Source organism: Delphinapterus leucas, chromosome 1 (assembly GCF_059928025.1).
Source record: "Delphinapterus leucas isolate spDelLeu-1000000601 "Yukka" chromosome 1, BTC_Dleu_Yukka2, whole genome shotgun sequence".
Taxonomy (NCBI): Eukaryota; Metazoa; Chordata; class Mammalia; order Artiodactyla; family Monodontidae; genus Delphinapterus; species Delphinapterus leucas.
The window spans coordinates 39,493,236-39,511,028 of NC_143129.1; the positions used below are offsets into that span (position 1 = coordinate 39,493,236).

At 46.6% G+C, this 17,793-nt stretch overlaps 2 protein-coding genes across 3 annotated transcripts in view; both read right to left on the bottom strand.

The window, feature by feature from the left end:
• PLEKHA6 (pleckstrin homology domain containing A6) overlaps window positions 1–6,993 on the bottom strand; it is a 141,971-nt gene extending 134,978 nt beyond the window's left edge. Inside the window, exons 1-2 of one of the 2 annotated variants that reach the window (XM_089908331.1) lie at window positions 5,938–6,993; window positions 604–680 (exon numbers count right to left, since the gene is read on the bottom strand). In XM_089908331.1, the coding sequence (XP_089764457.1) occupies window positions 604–680; window positions 5,938–6,020 (160 nt within the window). In that variant the 5' untranslated portion in view covers window positions 6,021–6,993. Of the gene's footprint in view, window positions 1–603; window positions 5,897–5,937 lie in introns of those variants that run through there. The other variant, XM_089908329.1, reaches the window with a different exon arrangement.
• A 5,362-nt stretch (window positions 6,994–12,355) lies between these two features.
• PPP1R15B (protein phosphatase 1 regulatory subunit 15B) overlaps window positions 12,356–17,793 on the bottom strand; it is a 31,395-nt gene continuing 25,957 nt past the window's right edge. Inside the window, exon 2 of the mRNA XM_089908332.1 lies at window positions 12,356–12,486. Within this exon, the coding sequence (XP_089764458.1) occupies window positions 12,454–12,486 (33 nt within the window). The 3' untranslated portion in view covers window positions 12,356–12,453. The remainder of the gene's footprint in view (window positions 12,487–17,793) is intronic.

Sequence of the window (17,793 nt, forward strand, 5' to 3'; positions counted from 1 at the left end):
TGGGAGGTCCCTGAAGGCTTAGTAATGGAGTCTTCTCCATAGTAAGCAATCAGTGTTGGCCCTGTCCCCTTTTCTTTCATGTTCCCTTCAATGTGAAGCAGTTCCTGCTAGTCATGTGGGGTTATTTAAATTTAATTTAATTTAAATTAAAAATTCAGTTCCTAGGTCACACTAATCACATTTCAATTGCTCAGTAACCCCATGTGGCTCATGGTGGCTGTGCTGGGCAGCACAGAAAGAGAACATTTCCATCATGGCGTAAAGTTCTATGGTACCGCACTCGGGGCTAGGGTTCTGCCCAGTTCGGGAGCTCTCAGGATGGAAGGGATTTTCTGACTGGGCAGGGGGATGAGAGAGGAGTAAGCTCTTTCTCCTCAAAGGTCAGTCCCAGATACTAGTCACGGGGCTGGAAGTTTGAAAAGACCTCAAGGTGAGCGTCAACCCTCCTGCAAAATCCCCCACATGGTGGGTCAAATGCTCAGCTGAGTCTGTCCATGGAGAAAGGAAAAGTCGGAAGCAAAGTCAGGGTAGGGGGTTCCCACAGCCACCTCAAGCCATTGCCTCCTCATGGATTGCAAAGGCAGGGACAGATGAGATCCTTACCTGGGCTGGAGGAGTGTCCACTCTGGATGGGCGATTCCGTACCAGGGTGCACCCAGCTGGTTGACTTTTCTTCATCACTAGAGAAGACCAGAAAGAACATGTGAGATACAAAAGAGGCTTCTGTGAGGAGGACACCCATCTCCACATTCACATCAGTACTGACTGTCTGATCCCAGACACCTGACATGGGGGCACCCAGGCTGCCTTCATTCACTCACATTCACAGAGCATTTACTGAGCAGACTCTGGGGATTCAGAGATTTATAATCCTGGATCCCTGACCTCAAAGAACATCTAACTCACTGGGGAAGCAGACATGTAAAAAGATATTTGGAATATGATGTGATAGGAGCTATATAATCCCTACTATAGCTATGCTCTCTCTGCTGAGAGAGCATTTCACCATCAGAGAAGGGAGTACTCCCTGGATGGAGTTAAGGAAGGGGAACAGCATGGAGGCTTCAAGAAGGAGGTGACATTAAAGGTGAAAGGTGAAGCCATGTGGGACGTACACGGAAGGTCCTTAACTGGCAGCTTCTCAATGGATAAGAGAAGAGGAGGCTGGGTGAATTGACAGTCCCTGAGTGTCTGCAGGGCTGTATACCATCATTCACGATGGTCCCTCACATTAGGAATATTACAGATTATGAATCTGAGGTTCAGAGACGTTAAGTAATTTGCCCAAGTTCATACAATAAATAATTGATGAGGCCAGGATTCAGACCTAGATGCGCCCCCCCTTAAAACCCAAGCTCTTTTTAACATCTCACTCCCAGCAAGGTGGGCTCCCCAGCAGTGCAGATCCTCTGGGCTCTAGATGCCATGGTAGATAAGTCCATTGACCTTTCCCACCAACCAAGGACACCAATATTTCCTGAGCCCGATGTATGTGGAGGACAGGACTCCCAGATCACCTGTATCACCCAGGCTTTAGGCTGGGGCCTTGGGGTCCAGGACAGGACTCCACTCAATAATTAATACCTTAGCTAGTATAATAAACTCCACTAAGAAGGGTGCCACTAAATTTCTACTAAAGTAAGATATACAATAAACTGCACATATTAAAGTGTACAATTTAATAAGTTTTGAAGTAGTTGTACACCTGTGAAACTATCACCAAAATCAAGATGTGAACCCTCCAGATTTTCTTGGCGCTCCTTTGTAATTCCTGTCTCCTACCCTGCCGGCTCCTATCCTCCCCCACCCCCCCGCAGCAACAGGTCTGTTTCCTGTTACTATAAATTCGTTTGCATTTTCTGGAGTTCTTAGAGTTTCATATACGTGGAATCATACAAACTAGGCTTCTTTGTCTGACTTCTTTCCTTCTTGTCTTTCTTCCATGTGCTAGCGTGTGTTAGTAGTTCATTCCCTTGCAGGATATACCTCATGTGCTCATCCCCTCACCTGCTGATGGACATTTGGGTTGTTTCCAGTTTGGGCCACTACAAATAAAGCTGCTTTGAACACTCGGGTCCAAGTCTTTGCGTGGATTTATGCTTTCTTTTCCCTTGACTCCACTAATTTTCCTCTGAGTTTGAACACCTGCTGCAGGAAAAACGTTCCCAGATGACCCACCCCTCTGATGAAGAGAGAATAAACAAAGTTTATTAAACAAAGCTCTGGAGCCATGTGCACCATTGGAGATGACCTGTAGTCTGGGCTTTGGTCCTGGGAGGCAGGGGAAGAGGAAGCCAAGGAAGGGGGCACCTCCTTACACCTCCTCTTCAGCTGCCCTGAGATTTCTGGCCCTGACCCCTCCTTCCTCTCACACTATGGGCTCCTTCAGACGTCACATCTATCTCCACCCCACCTGGACATCACCGACAATCGCAGGGTCACAGAGGTGCGCACAACCCACCATTCCCTCAACTTCCTCTCCCCCGACCTTCCCCCACCCTCCAGTCGTCAGCCCCTGGTGAAAAACAATGCAGCCACAGACCGTCTCCACTCTAGCTTTGAGCCCAAAGCTGGTGGGGAAATTGTGGAACCAGGAGGACTGGGGTCATTGCAAATCCACCAGCTATAATCTTCTTCAGGGGCCCCAATCAGTTGCCATTTGCCAAGTGTTCTAAGGCTTTCCCACCAACCTCAGATCCCAAGCCTGCCTCTCCTCCCCTCCCTCTCACCCATTCTCAATGGATAATCTCATCTCTTAACTCAAGAGAAATAGAAACCATGAGGCAGGTTTCTACCCAGTACACTCAACCTCCCCCTCAAACGTATCCATATTTCCACCCATCCTTTAATGCTTGTCTCTACATTGGAGAAAAGGTGGCCTTCTCCCACTGAAGGCTAGTCCCTTTGCGTGGGTCACAGTCTCCATCATCTCCTGTCTTTTCTAGACCCTTTTCCTATTAAGCATCGCAGATTTGTATCTTCAACTTCTCTCTCCCTCTCGGGTCCATCACTTTAGCCCCCACTCCTGTTTGTGTGTTCCAGTCTGAACCCTCTCTCTCTCTCTCTTAATGCCGTCTCCCCTTCTAGCTTTCTTCTCGTGTTCCTCTTCTTACTGACCAAACATCCCTGTTAGAAACTAGTTCCTTCTAACTGTCCCCACTTCCTGGCCTCCCATTCGCCAATTCTCTGCAATCTGGTTTCTGTTCCCAGCCTTCCCCTGAAACCACTTTCCTAGAGGTCATTAAACACCCCCAGTTCCTAAATCCAGTAAACACTTTCCAGTCTTAAGCTCATTTGGCTTTTCCACGGTTGACCATCCCTTCCTTCTTAACATCTCTCTTCCTTCCCATCTGGGGGGCACGCTACCCTGGCCGTGGTGCTGCCCACCTCTGCATCCTGGGTCTCCTCCAGCCTGGCCTCTCTTCCTCTATCCTTTCCTTTAATGCAGTGCTGCCTGGGGACCCTCCTGTCTTCTCCCTCACACACTCCGGGGTGGTCCCAGCTCTACATGAAGACTCTCCAGCCCAGGCCTCTCTCTTCAACCTCTATCCTGTACACCCAGCCACCTGTGGGACATCACTTCCTGAATGTCCCATGGGGACCTCAAAATCAATATTTCCCGGCTGGACCTGTACTTTCCCTAAAGTCTGTTCCTCTTCCCATACTCCTGATTTCTATCAAACTCAAGTTAAAAATTTTAAGATTTATCTTCAGCTCTTCCCCCTCTCACCCCTCGTTCCTCAACATTCAGGGAGTAAATGGAAGCTCTCAATTCTACGCCTAAAGATTTCTCCCACCTCTCCCCGCCCTTCCCCTCTATTCTCATTGCTTTAATTCAAGTCTTTTGGACTTGGTGATTGCCTCCTAACTGCTTTCCATACCTCAAGTTTTTCCCCTTGCCTCCCTACTCAGCCCTCAAATCACCGTCCATGCAGCTGCCAGAGAGCTCCTTCTAAAACACAGGTCTAACTATGTCACTCCTCTGTTTAAAATCTCCTTTGGTTTCCCATCACCTACGGGATCAAGTTCAAACACCTTAGCCTAACACACAAGGCCTCTCCGAAGCTGCCCGCTTCCTACCTGTCTTGCCTCACCTTCTGCAGCACCCCAGCCACCTCCACTCCACCTCTGCTGAACCTCTCAGAGTGTTCTAGATAACCTGGGCTCCAGCAACCACTGGTGCCCTCCATCCCACAGGCCTCTGCCTCAAGGCCCCTTTCACTCTAGTCTCTCTCCTCCAGAAGCAGCTCAAATGTTTCCTCCTCTGGGAGGCCCCCCCCCCAACTCCTCAGAGCATTAGCTCTTTCTTCCTTATGTTCCTATAGCATCATGCAAATACCTCTGGAATGTATCTTATTATTTCATAAGTATTTATTTGCATTTTCTCTCTACCACCTTCAAGGAAAAACCTGTATCTTATTGTTTTTTATCCCAATACCTAACACTGCAGCAGACAAATAGCGGATACTCAATAAATGTCTGTGGAACGAACGACAAAAAGAAGCTGGAAGGCAAGCAAGAGCTTGAGAAGAAAGATGAGAAAAGCCAAATTAACCACTTCGTCAGAATGCCCGAGGAGCTTGTGGAAATCGAGATTCCAAGGCCCACCCAAGATCTTCTAACTCGGACAGAATCTTTGGAGGCAGGGCTAGGGAATCAGCCTTTTTAACTAAGTTCCTTGGGTGATTCTTAGGGATTCTAAAGTCTCAAACCACTGACCAAAGGGACTCCAGTTTAAATCCTGGAGACGTCCTGTTATTTAAGAATCTGACGTAGGGTCAAGAACTTTGGTGGACTTAATTTCTAAGATAGTATAATTACAACATCAATTTTGATCACAGTAATGATAACTACAGAAGAAAAGCCTACAGCAAATGTGGAAACAGTAACACCAACAAGAAACCACTGGCTGCCTGCACTCCTGCAAGGGCACTTTGGTACAGGGGGGAAAGCAATGCACTCAATTCAGCGGGGCCTGGGCTTGGTCGGAGCTCTGATTAACAAGTGGTTTTATCTCAGAAAAGTACTCTGAATCTCTGCAGACCTCGCTTCCCGTCTGAAACGTGAGGGGGTTGCATCCAAGCCTCCTTTCAGCTCTAATGTTCTGTGAGTGGCTATCTTGAGAAAGGGAAAACCCATTATGTGTGGGTAACAGTTCAAATGCTGTGCTTCTAGACTTGCTATATTATCGGGAAATTTCTATCGTGGCAAAAGAAGCCTATAGAAGTAGGCCAAACTAGCACCAGCGGAGCCACTCTGTTATAAAGAGATTATGCCAGAGCCATTTTGGTTTATGTAATTAATATAACAGTGCTAATATATTACTGAGAGTAGCAAAGCCTCCCTCGCTCTAAAGAATACCAAATGTACCGTGGGCATCTTCTTTCCCTTGACCACAGCCCCATAAAGATGCAGGAGGGAGAGGGGTTGCCATCTAGGGAACCCTGAGTCCTGGGGTGAGGGAATGCAGGGAAGCGGGCGGTAGAGGCAGAGTCTCCTGGTATGTTGTCCCTCAGCCCAAGTCTTCCCATAGGAAATGGTCGGGGAGTGGACACAAGAAAGAAAGGACTCACCCCTGTCCCTGTCAATGGCCAAAGCTGAAAGGAAGGAACTGCAGGCTGGGCAGCAGCTCTAGTCATCTTCCTCAGGGTTCCCATCCTGCCTGTGACCAGGGGAAAGGGGAAGGTCTGCACCTGCCCTGCCCTGCCTTTCCAGGTGCAGGGAATGCTGAGCCTCAGCTGGACTTTGACCCACTGGGGAAAAGACGGGAGACACATTCAAACAGGCATCGTGATAAACTTATTAGTTATGCCTGCTGTTCCAGCCATCGCTTACCCTGACCCTCTCCTGCCGGCCCCCAGCCCTGCTGCCTTTCAAGTCAGACAACTTTAAAGAAAAGAGAGAGAGGGAGAGAAGATGAAACAGAGACCCACATACTTGATGAAGAAGACTCTCCCCCCGCGGTCAACTCCGTAGGTCCACCGGCCGGGCAAGTCCAGCCAGTCGATCTCATCGGCCATCTCGGTGTCCCGCAGCCCCTCTCGCTCTCTGCCCACCCGGACGCCGGGCTGCGGGGCGGGGGCCTACCGCGCACCCCCCACTTTCTGCTCCTCCTCCAGGCGGTGATGGGGGAGGGGTCCGATGCGGTCCAGCCCGGCCCGCGGCGTACCTCCCGGGTGCCTGGCAGGGACTCTGGCCTCTCGCTGAAGGCAGCTGGCCGCCAGCCGGCCAGCAGCGAGCGGAAGACTTAACCCTGGCCGGGCTGAACGAGCTCGGCGTGCGCGGCGGAGCCGGCCCCAGACACCTCCTGCCTCTGGAGTCTGCGCTCCCCTTCGTCTCCTTAACTTAATGAGGGGCAATTAGCGCATGAGTAATTCTGCCGCTCCTCTCGCCGGGACTGCTAACGAGCAGCGCCGAGGGTTCAGTCCCCTCTGCTCCCCGCGGCCGGGCGGCTGGCGGGGCCGAGCGAGCGGGAGCGCGAGCCGGAGGATCCCTCCCCGAAGGGAGCAGGTTGCCGTGTGCGAGCGAGGGTGTTGCCTCCCGCTCCCAGCTCCGAGCCCGCTCCCAACCTCCGGCCGGGCGAGCGGAAGGCGGAGCCCAGCGGCCGCTCCGAGGGGACTTCACAGCCGCGGCCCGGGCGGGTCCCCGAGTCCTGACACCGGGCGCAGGGGAACCAGTTTGGCTGAAAGAGCTTTGAATCACGAACCTAAGGCACATGTCCAGCCACTGACCGAAAAAGGGGAAATGATCAAACCTGGTTCTACTTGGCGGGAGGTTAGTAGAGGTACACAGGTCAAATGCAGGGAAGAGTGCACGGGTGTGAGTAGCAAGGGGCCCCTTTTTGCTAAGATGTCAAACTAATTAGTCAAGCCAGTCCTTACCTTTCTTTCTGAGCACTTCCTCCAAGAAGCCTACCATGACTAAGTAGAATCAGAGTGAGATCTTAGAAACACACTCAGAAACCAACAGCTTTTATATCCCTTCCCCCTAATTTGCACCAGAAAAGGAAAGGAAAAGGGAAAAGAGAGACACAGAGAGAGAGGAGGGGATGTGTTCTGTGGTACAGGTTGCAAGCATTCAATACTAGCAGATCAAAAGTGGTATTCCTGAAGCCCACAGTTCTGCTGTCTCTGGTCTGAATCAAAGTTGGACTCCAGTCAGCTTTCCCAGCTTACTCAGGACCTGCCCCCTGGGGCTCCAATTAGATGCACACTGTCTTAATCCATGTGTCAGACCCAAGGGGATAATTAGACAATGGGAGAGACACCTGTCTTTAGAGGCCACAATGTGTCACATGGCAGCTGGCAAGTCTCTGTGGAGTGAGCATACTTACTGTGAGCATTCTAGGGATTGGACGCCTGTTGCACCTAGGTAATTCCTACTCATCCCTTTGGTGTCCACCCATGTGTCACCTCCTCCAGAAAGCCATTCTTGATTCCACCCCAGGCAGATTTATATGTCCATCCTCCATGTGTCATGGAGCCTTATTAATAACCCTGTAGTGGAGCTTATCATACTATAAGGCAATCCTCGGTACTTCCCTGTCTCCTTCATTAGGCTGTGTGCCCCTCGGGGCAGGGGCTCCATTTGATTCATCTTTATAGCCCCAGCACCTACCCGGGGCACCGGATTTATATCTGATGAACAACTGACACTGTCCTAACTAGAAATGGCTCTTAACTCTAACCACAATCCTGTACTTTTGGACCCTTTTTAGGAGCAGCACATCAGGCTGTGTGCGGGGAGAGCTTTCTGGAAAAAGGAACAACCAGTGAGCCTTCCCAGGAAACTCAAATGCTCAACCTAGGTGTAATGTGTATACATCTGACAGATACTGAAGGCAGCAGATGCCTCAGAGAACATCTCATCCAAGGCTCTTGTTTTAAATATGGGAAACAGAAGAGCGAAGAAGGGAAGGGAAGCTTCAGGTCACTGAGCAAGGATCTGCCCCCCAATGTCCAGGCCAAAGCTCTTCCCATTACATCATTCTATCTCCAACACTGGAAATTCACTCTGCCAACATATACAGGCTGATTCATGGTGCCAGGTTTAAGTTGAGTCCATTCTCCAGATGCAAAAAGGAGCGAAACCCCATAATACCCCACTCTTTTCTCCCTTCTCAGATCCTACATGTTTCCAGTAAAGAAAGCTGCATTGGACAGTAAGGCAGAGCTGCACCTGAGAAGCATAGATGAGGATCCGTGTCCCTTTGTAGCTCCTGAATTGGGGAGGGTGGGAGGGTCAAAGGGTCAGGTTCCTTACCAGTCCCCCCGTCCCCAGCCTTGTGAAACACCTGTAAGCCTCACCCCGCTGATAAAGCACAGAGCCACCTGCGCACCCCTGTGATATCAGAGGATCTGAACCACCGGAATTGCTGCCAAGATGCCTCCAGGGAAAATACCAGCAACCAGTGCATTCCCAGTCCAACCTGAGCAACCAGTAAGGGTGGCTTCTTGGGCTGAAGGTGGGTGGATATAGGGGACAAAATGACATATTTTTGAAAACATGTATTACACCGCTGTCTTCTTTGAGGAGTAAGGGCTCCTGCTGATTTCTTCACAAGATTTTTGTCTTGTTTATCTCTAATCTAGCCTGGGGCTCCTTGGAACATTTACCTAGACCAAAAAAAAACCAAAAAACAAAAAAGCGAGTGGTTGAGATTTTTTACGCATTTGAAATAAGAAAAGAAATCAAGTTTGAAAATACTTTTCTGACTGTGGTTTATTCTCGCCAGTGACTCTTTACATTCTAGTTCTTGTTTATCAATTATGATCAGGATTGATACTGCTAATAAAGACATTTTAGCAAAGAAACTAAAGACAATGCAGAAAGGGAGTAGAAAACTCAAATAAAAATAGCTATTGGTTCAACAGTTACCTGGAAGAGGGCAGGAGGGTGATATGTTGAAATGAAAACCTTACATGCTTTGCAATCAAGTCAGAAATTTAATTGTTTGTTCTTCCCTTACAGCAAATTTTATTTTATCTCTTTAAAAGGCAACAAAGCATGTGGATAAAATATATCAGCAAAAATTTAGAAATGATTCTGATTCTCTCATACGTTTTGAAAGTTTAAATCAGTCACTTGAATGTTATTATGCTTCTGGCTTGGTTCCAGTGGTAGGCTGAAAAACAGCCCCCCAAAAGCTGTCCATGTAAAATCCCTGGAGCCCATGAATGTGACCTAACTTGGATGTAATTAAGACAAGGATCTGGAGAGGAGGAGATTATCCTGGATTATTTGGGTGGGCCCTAAATTCAATGACACATGTATGTCCTTATAAGAGAAAGCAGGGGGAGACTTGAGACAGACAGAAAAGGAGGAAGCAATGTGACCCCAGAGGCAGAGGTTGAAGTGATGCCATCACAAATCAAGGAACGTCAACAGTCACCAGAAGGTAGAAGACGCGGAGAAGGAATTCTCCCCCAGAGCCTCCAGAGGGAGTGTGGCCCTGTCAACACCTCAGTTTCAGTCTTCTGGACTCCATAACTGTGAGAAAATAAATTTTTGTTGTTTCAAGCCAGCCAGTTTGAGGAAATTTGTTATAGCAACATGGGAAATTAACACAGTACCTATAAGAAAATCATAAGTTAATGAGGACTGAAACATATGTCCATTATTTTTACTTGTCCAATATTCAATCTCCATTCTTCTGTTAATAGCCCCCTGAGTTTCCTTTTGGCATCTACCCTTCTGCCACTGTCCGTCCACGTGGGTTGATGGGCTGCCTCCACCCCCACCCCAGCTCCATTGGTTCAGGAAAGGACACATGACTCAGCCCAGACCAATGAGATTCAGTTTTAAAAAGATCCCAGAATTCTTGGGAAGAAGCCCATTATCTCTTGGATTTGAAGCTGGCAGGTATCATTTTGGTGCTGCTGGGGTCTTTATGCAGGGAAAGCTTGCTGAAAGTGAAGCCAAAACAGGAGAAAGTGGAGTCAGAAGATGAAGACAGACTGGGTCCTCATATCCTATAAGCCCTAGGACCCAGCTTGCCAGAAGAGGCTCTACCCCTGGAATTTCAACTTGTAGGTGCCAATAAACACCTTTATTTGCTTCAGCCAGTTGGAGTTGGGTTTCTGACCCTAACAACTGAAAAAATCCTAACCAGTACAAAGGTCACAGTGTCTTGTGTCCCTGTTTCTTTGTTGTAACCAATGTTTCTTTGGGAAAGCCAGTGAGATAACCACCTGCATTTCTAGTGACTTGAGAATGCAGACTCTTCTCTGTCAATAGATGGTCTTAGGACCATCCAGCCAAAGCCCACACTTTCTCCCTAGAGGGTACTGGAGAACTCAGGAGAAGTACCCAGAGTTGTGGTGATTCCGCAGGAGAGTTAGGACCACAACTCAGGTCTCCTGAAAACCTGATCAGTAGAAAGCTGTATTTCAACGCATTTGCTTTATCATTTAAACATATTTGGCCAAGAGACTCACAATTACGAGAAGATTATAACCGATACCTCTACTCTACTAAAGAATAACCACAACAGTAATTTTTACTGAGTGCTGGTGTTTAATAGCTATGCTAACCAACAGGCTCGGTCACCAGCCACTGTTGATTATTTTACAGGAACTAGGAAGCAAAGGAAAAGAAGGCAAGGCCCTCTCTGTTGGGATTAGATATACGATTATGTAAACATGCAAGAGCCCAGACAAACTAGTTGCTTGATTAAAGTCATGATTTGATAAGGGTTTGAGAGAGGCGGCTTTTGTTATAAGAAACAAAACTGGCTCTGGTAACCAGAGGATTGTGGACTCCTGAAGTTTCCCTACAGCCAGTTGAACTGAATTACATTTGTTTCACAGATATTTATCAAGTACCTTCTGTGACCCCAGTATTCTTCTAGGTACAGGGGATCCAGGAGTGAGTAAAACAGAATGTCCTTGCTCCCGCAGAATTTACATTTAATAAATACATAGTCTCGGAGGACGATGAGTTTATGGAGAAAAATGGAAAGAGTAAAAGGATAGGAGAGCAGTGGATGCTGCTATCTTATATTCCATAGATTTCACATAGGGTTGGCAGGAAAGGCCTCATTAAGAAGAAGGACAGTTGAACAGAGGCTTGAAGGAAGTGAGGGAGCAAACCATGTGACATTGGGGAAACATGTTCTAGGCGAAGGAAGTAATAAGTGCAAAGGCCCTGAGGCAGGAATATCCTTGCAGTGTTTGTGAACTAAGGAGGCCAGCGCTGCTGAAGCGCAGTGAATGAGGGAAAGAGTAGTAGAAGAGGACTAGTGGGGGGTGGGGTGGGGGGGAGTGAGGAAAGCCAGATCATTCCAGGTCACTGTAAGAAGATCAGCTGTTATCTAAATGAGATGGGAAACTACTGGAGGTTTGAGTGTAGGAGCAATATGATCATTGTGACTTAAGGACTTTTTTAGAGGATCCTTCTGGCTGCTATTTGGACTAGGGTAGAAACAGATTCCAGTTAGGAAGCTACTGCAATAATCCAAGCAAGGCATGATGATGGCTTGGTTCATGGTGTTGGGGGGGTAGAAGTAGTGAGAAATTGTCAGATTCTGGGTATCTTTTAAAGGTAGAACTAATAGGATTTGCCTACAGATTGTAATTGGGCTATGAGAGAAAGAGGATGAAGCATGATTTGCACATTCCTTCTCCTCCTGAGTGATGAGAATATACTCAAGGCTGACTTCCAAGTCTCCCTAGTACCTGATTACAAGGTATTTGGCCTGAGCACCTGGAAAGACAGCGTTGCCACTGACTGAGATGGGAATAGGCTGCAGGAAGAGCAGGCGTGGCAGGGGAGAGTGGGGGAACCAGTTTAACCCTGAGCATGTTACGCTGGAGTTGCCTAAGAGATTCCCAAGCAGAGATGCCAAGGAGGTGACTGGGTATATGAGATTAGAGTCTGTCTCAGGAGTTAGAGATATTTGGTATTTTTTCAGCGATTAGATGGTATTAATGCCATGAAGCAGGTTGAGATAACAAAGGAAATGAGTGTAGGGAGGGAGGAGGCAGAGACCAAGGGCTGAGAACCAGGACCCTCTACCTTTTAGAGGTCGTGTTAATGAAAAGGAACCTGCACAGAAGACTGAATAACAAGTGACTAGTGAAGCAGGAGGAGAACAAGAGAGAATACTATCCTGGAAGTGAGCCTTGAGTGCATTCACATCACTCACAAGGAGGAGGAATGAGCAGATGGTACCTGTGTTCTAGAAGGGTTGAGGTTAGGGTGGGTTCTGTCTGAGCAGGAAAAGACTTGTACTCCTGTGTGCGAGGGTGGAGAGACGGCTCGGGCTACTTTTAAGTTGGTCTGAGAAGGGCCCTGGGAAGATGATCATTTCAGCTAACGAGCCCTTGCTTACCCTAGAGAGGAGCGCCTGAAATGTGCTTCCTTCAGCTGCATCTCTCATAGTCTCTGCGCTGGCTTCTCCTGGGAGTGAGGCCAGCCCAAGATGGCAGTCTGACTTCTCCTGCCAGGACTGTGTCATGGAGCAAAGAACTGGCACTGGCAGCTTCCCTGAGGGGGAGGGGTGGAATGAAATAGTCAATCAACAGCTCAAGGCAAGATATGCGGGCTGGGCGGAGCCTGGAGAGATGGTCCAGTAGTCATTGCTGATATTTCTTCTCTGGGTCTCTTCTTGAATCTACAGCTTAGGCAATGCTCTTTCTGTGCTGACTTTAATGTCTGATCTGGGGTTTTTCTAAAAAATGGCAGCTGTGCTGACTTTGGCATTTCCTGGAATTAACACAGCACTTTGGTTCAGTTTAGTCCAATAAACTTGTAAAGCACCATTATGCCTCTATCGCTGAATAGAGATACTGAAACTGTTCCAGCCGTTAGCCAACCAGTTTCTTCTCCTCCTGTCTCTGCCACCCACCAACCTGCTGGTCAGTCCCCTACATTGTTTTTGGTTCAGCATCATCCTCTCCATCCCTTATCTCCCTCTCACTTTGGGTAACTTCAGTGCTGATGTGAATAAACTATCCAATATCCTAACCTCACAGTACCTTAATCTCTGCAACTCCAGGGACATTCACCTCCTCTCCAGTAAGTTACTCACACCCAAGGCCGTTCCTTAGACTTTCTCACAACCCAGATTCACTCCAATTTGGAAAACATAAACTCTAATATCCTACTTTCTGACCACAGTTTTGGTCCTTTTAATACCCTCATTCCTTTCTTCCCTGTACACCTATTCTTTGCCTTCCTACTGTACCTTTATCCTCATGAGCTTCCTCTCAATCTACCAGTGAAAGCCTTTTTTTCACTTCCTGCACTGTTCAGCCCAAACTCATGGCCTGTCACTTCATCCCTTCACTAACCAGTATTCTAGTCCACGTGTCCTCAGCTGTACCCACACTGGAAACTCCACTCTGGATTAATCTGCCTACATTTTCTGCTCCAATGCCCAGAAAAATATCATATCAAGCTATTGTAGGAATTAAATAAATGGATGCCCCTATCATTCACACTCTCCAGCCTTCCACAGGTGTCTTGCTGTGTCTATAGTCACTCTCAGCCACAGACCATCACTATTCCAAGGGAAAATAAAGGCCATAAGAAAGGCACAGCCTTAACCTAGAACACCTTCACTGCAGTCTCCCTATGCCCACTGTTACAACCTTATCTATATTTCTACCCATCTGTCTCTCTTTCCTCCTATCCAAAGCTAAACTTCCATGTTCTCATTCTTACAAGTGTCCATCCCTTACCAGATCCTCAGAAATCTTACTCAACATCAGTTATCTCCTCTCTCCTACATTTTCAAGCTTCCCCCTCTTCCAATTCTTTCCAGAAAACCTATAACGAAGTTCAAGATTTCTACCATTAAAAAAAAAAACACAGGGGGCTTCCCTGGTGGTGCAGTGGTTAGGAATCTGCCTGCCGATGCAGGGGACACAGGTTTAATCCCTAGTCTGGGAGGATCCCACATGCCATGGAGCAACTAAGCCCGTGCACCACAACTACGGAGTCTGCACTCTAGAGCCCACAAGCCACAACTACTGAGCCCATGCACCACAACTGTTGAAGCCTGTGCACCTACAGCCTGTGCTCTGCAACAAAAGAAGCCACTGCAATGAGAAGCCCACACACTGCAACGAAGAGTAGCTCCTGCTTGCTGCAACTAGAGAAAGCCCACGCGCAGCAACAAAGACCCAACACAGCCAAAAAAAAAGAAAAAAACAAGAATAATGTTGCTGTTCCAAAGTGGGCAGCCTTTTAACCCATTAGATAAAGAGCAACCTTAAAAAAAAAAACAAAACATTGGTTCAAGATGGCAGAGTAGAAGGACATGCACTCACTCTCTCTTGCGAGAGCACCAGAATCACAACTACCTGCTGAACAATCATCAACGGGAAGACACTGGAACTCATCAAAAAAGATACCCCACATCCAAAGACAAAGGAGAAGCCTCAGTTAGATGGTAGGAGGGGAGCAATCACAATAAAATCAAATCCCATAGTGGCTGGGTGGGTGACTCACAAACTGGAGAACACTTATACCAGAGAAGTTCACCCACTGCAATGAAGGTTCTGAGCTCCAAGTCAGGCTTCCTAACCTGGGAGTCCAGCAACAGGAGGAAGAATTCCAAAAGAATCAGACTTTGAAGGCTATCAGGATTTGATTGCAGGACTTCGACAGGACTGGGGGAAACAGAGACTCCACTCCTGGAGGGCACACACAAAGTAGTGTGCACATCGGGACCCAGGGGAAGAAGCAGTGACCCCATAGGAGACTGAAACAGACCTACCTGCTAGTGTTGGAAGGTCCCCTGCAGAGACGGGGGGTGGCTGTGGCTCGCCTTGTGGACAAGGACACTGGCAGCAGAAGTTCTGGGAAGTACCACTTGGTGTGAGCCCTCCCAGAGTCTGCCATTAGCCCCACCAAAGAGCTGGGTAGGCTCCAGTGCTGGGTCGCCTCAGGCCAAACAACCAACAGGGAGGAAACCCAGCCCCACCCATCAGCAGACAAGTGGATTAAAGTTTTACTGAGCTCTGCCCACCAGGGCAACACCCAGATCTACCCACTACCAGTCCCTCCTATCAGGAAGCTTGCACAAGCCTCTTAGATAGCCTCATCCACCAGAGGGCAGACAGCAGAAGCAAGAAGAACTACAATTCTGCAGCCTGTGGAAAGAAAATCACATTCACAGAAAGACAGACAAAATGAAAAGGCAGAGGACGTTTTACCAGGTGAAAGAGCAAGATAAAACCTCAGAAAAACAAGTAAATGAAGTGGAGATAGGCAACCTTCCAGAAAATGAATTCAGAATAATGATAGTGAAGATGATCCAGGACCTCAGAAAAAGAATGGAGGCAAGGATCAAGGAGATGCAAGAAATGTTTAACAAAGACCTAGAAGGATTAAAGAAAAAACACTTGGGGGCTTCCCTGGTGGCGCAGTGGTTGAGAGTCCACCTGCCGATGCAGGGGATGTGGGTTCTTGCCCCGGTCCGGGAGGATCCCACATGCTGCGGAGCGGCTGGGCCCGTGAGCCATGGCTGCTGAGCCTGCGCGTCCAGAGCCTGTGCTCCACAACGGGAGAGGCCACAACAGTGAGAGGCCCGCGTACCGCAAAAAAAAAAAAAAACACTTAGAGGAATTAAAGAACAAACAAACAGAGTTGAACAATACAATAACTGAAATGAAAAATACACTAGAAGGAATCAATAGCAGAATAACTGAGGCAGAAGAACAGGTAAGTGACCTGGAAGACAGAATGGTGGAATTCACTGCCGCAGAACAGAATAAAGAAAAAAGAATGAAAAGAAATGAAGACAACCTAAGAGACCTCTGGGACAACATTAAACGCATCAACATTCGCATCATAGGGGTCCCAGAAGGGGAAGAGAGAGAGAAAGGACCTGAGAAAATATATGAAGATATTATAGTCGAAAACTTCCCTAATACGGGGAAGGAGATAGCCACCCAAGTCCAGGAAGCACAGAGAGTTGCAGGCAGGATAAACCCAAGGAGAAACATGCTGAGACACATAGGAATCAAACTGACAAAAATTAAAGACAAAGAAAAATTATTGAAAGCAGCTATGGAAAAATGACAAATAATATACAAGGGAACTCCCATAAGGCTAACAGCTGATTTCTCAGCAGAAACTCTACAAGCCAGAAGGGACTGGCATGATATACTTAAAGTGATGAAAGGGAAGAACATACAACCAAGATTACTCTACCTGGAAAGGATCTCATTGAGATTCAATGGAGAAATCAAAAGCTTTGCAGACAAGCAAAAGCCAACAGAATTCAGCACCGCCAAACCAGCCCTGCAAGAAATGCTAAAGGAACTTCTCTAAGTGGGAAACACAAGAGAAGAAAAGGACCTACAAAAACAAACCCATAACAATTAAGAAAATGGTAATAGGAACATACATATTGATAATTACCTTAAACATGAAAAGATTAAATGCTCCAACCAAAAGACACAGGCTCGCTGAATGGATACAAAAACAAGACGCATATATATGCTGTCTACAACAGACCCACTTCAGACCTAGGGACACATACAGACAGAAAGTGAGGGGATGGAAAAAGATATTCCATGCAAATGGAAATCAAAAGAAAGCTGGAGTAGCAATACTCATTTCAGATAAAATAGACTTCAGAATAAAGAATGTTACAAGAGACAAGGAAGGATACTATATAATGATCAAGGGGTTGATCCAAGAAGATATAACAATTATAAATGTATATGCACCCAACATCGGAGCACCTCAATACATAAGGCAACTGCTAACAACTATAAAAGAGGAAATCAACAGTGACACAATAACAGTGGGGGACTTTAACACCTCACTTACACCAATGGACAGATCACCCAAACAGAAAATTAATAAGGAAACACAAGCTTTAAATGACACAATAGACCAGATAGATTTAATTGATATTTATAGGACATTCCATCCAAAAACAGCAGATTACACTTTTTTCTCAAGTGCACACAGAACATTCTCCAAGATAGATCACATCTTGAGTCACAAATCAAGCCTTGGTAAATTTAAGAAAATTGAAATCATATCAAGCATCTTTTCCGAACACAGCGCTATGAGATTAGAAATCAATTACAGGGAAAAAAACAAACACATGGAGGCTAAATAATATGTTACTAAATAACCAAGAGATCACTGAAGAAATCAAAGAGGAAATCAAAAAATACCTAGAGACAACGAAAACATGATGATCCAAAACCTATGGGATACAGCAAAAGCAGTTCTAAGAGGGAAGTTTATAGCAATATGATCCTACCCCAAGAAACAAGCAAAATCTCAAATAAACACCTTATACCTAAAGGAACTAGAGAAAGAAGAACAAACAAAACCTAAAGTTAGTAGAAGGAAAGAAATCATAAAGATCAGAGCAGAAATAAATGAAATAGAAACAAAGAAAACAATAGCAAAGATCCATAAAAACCAAAAGCTCGTTCTTTGAGAAGATAAACAAAATTGATAAACCTTTAACCAGACTCATCAAGAAAGAGAGGGGGAGGACTCAAATCAATAAAATTAGAAATGAAGAAGTTACAATGGACACCGCAGAAATACAAAGCATCACGAGAGACTACTACAAGTAACTCTATGCCAATAAAATGGACAACCTGGAAGAAATGGACAAATTCTTAGAAAGGTATAACCTTCCAAGACTGAACCAGGAAGAAATAGAAAATATGAACAGACCAATCACAAGTAATAAAATTGAAACTGTGATTAAAATTCTTCCAAAAGGCTGAGGTCGAGATGACGGAGAAGTAAGACGTGGAGATCACTTTCCTCCACACAAATACATCTACGTGTGGAACAACTCCTGCAGAA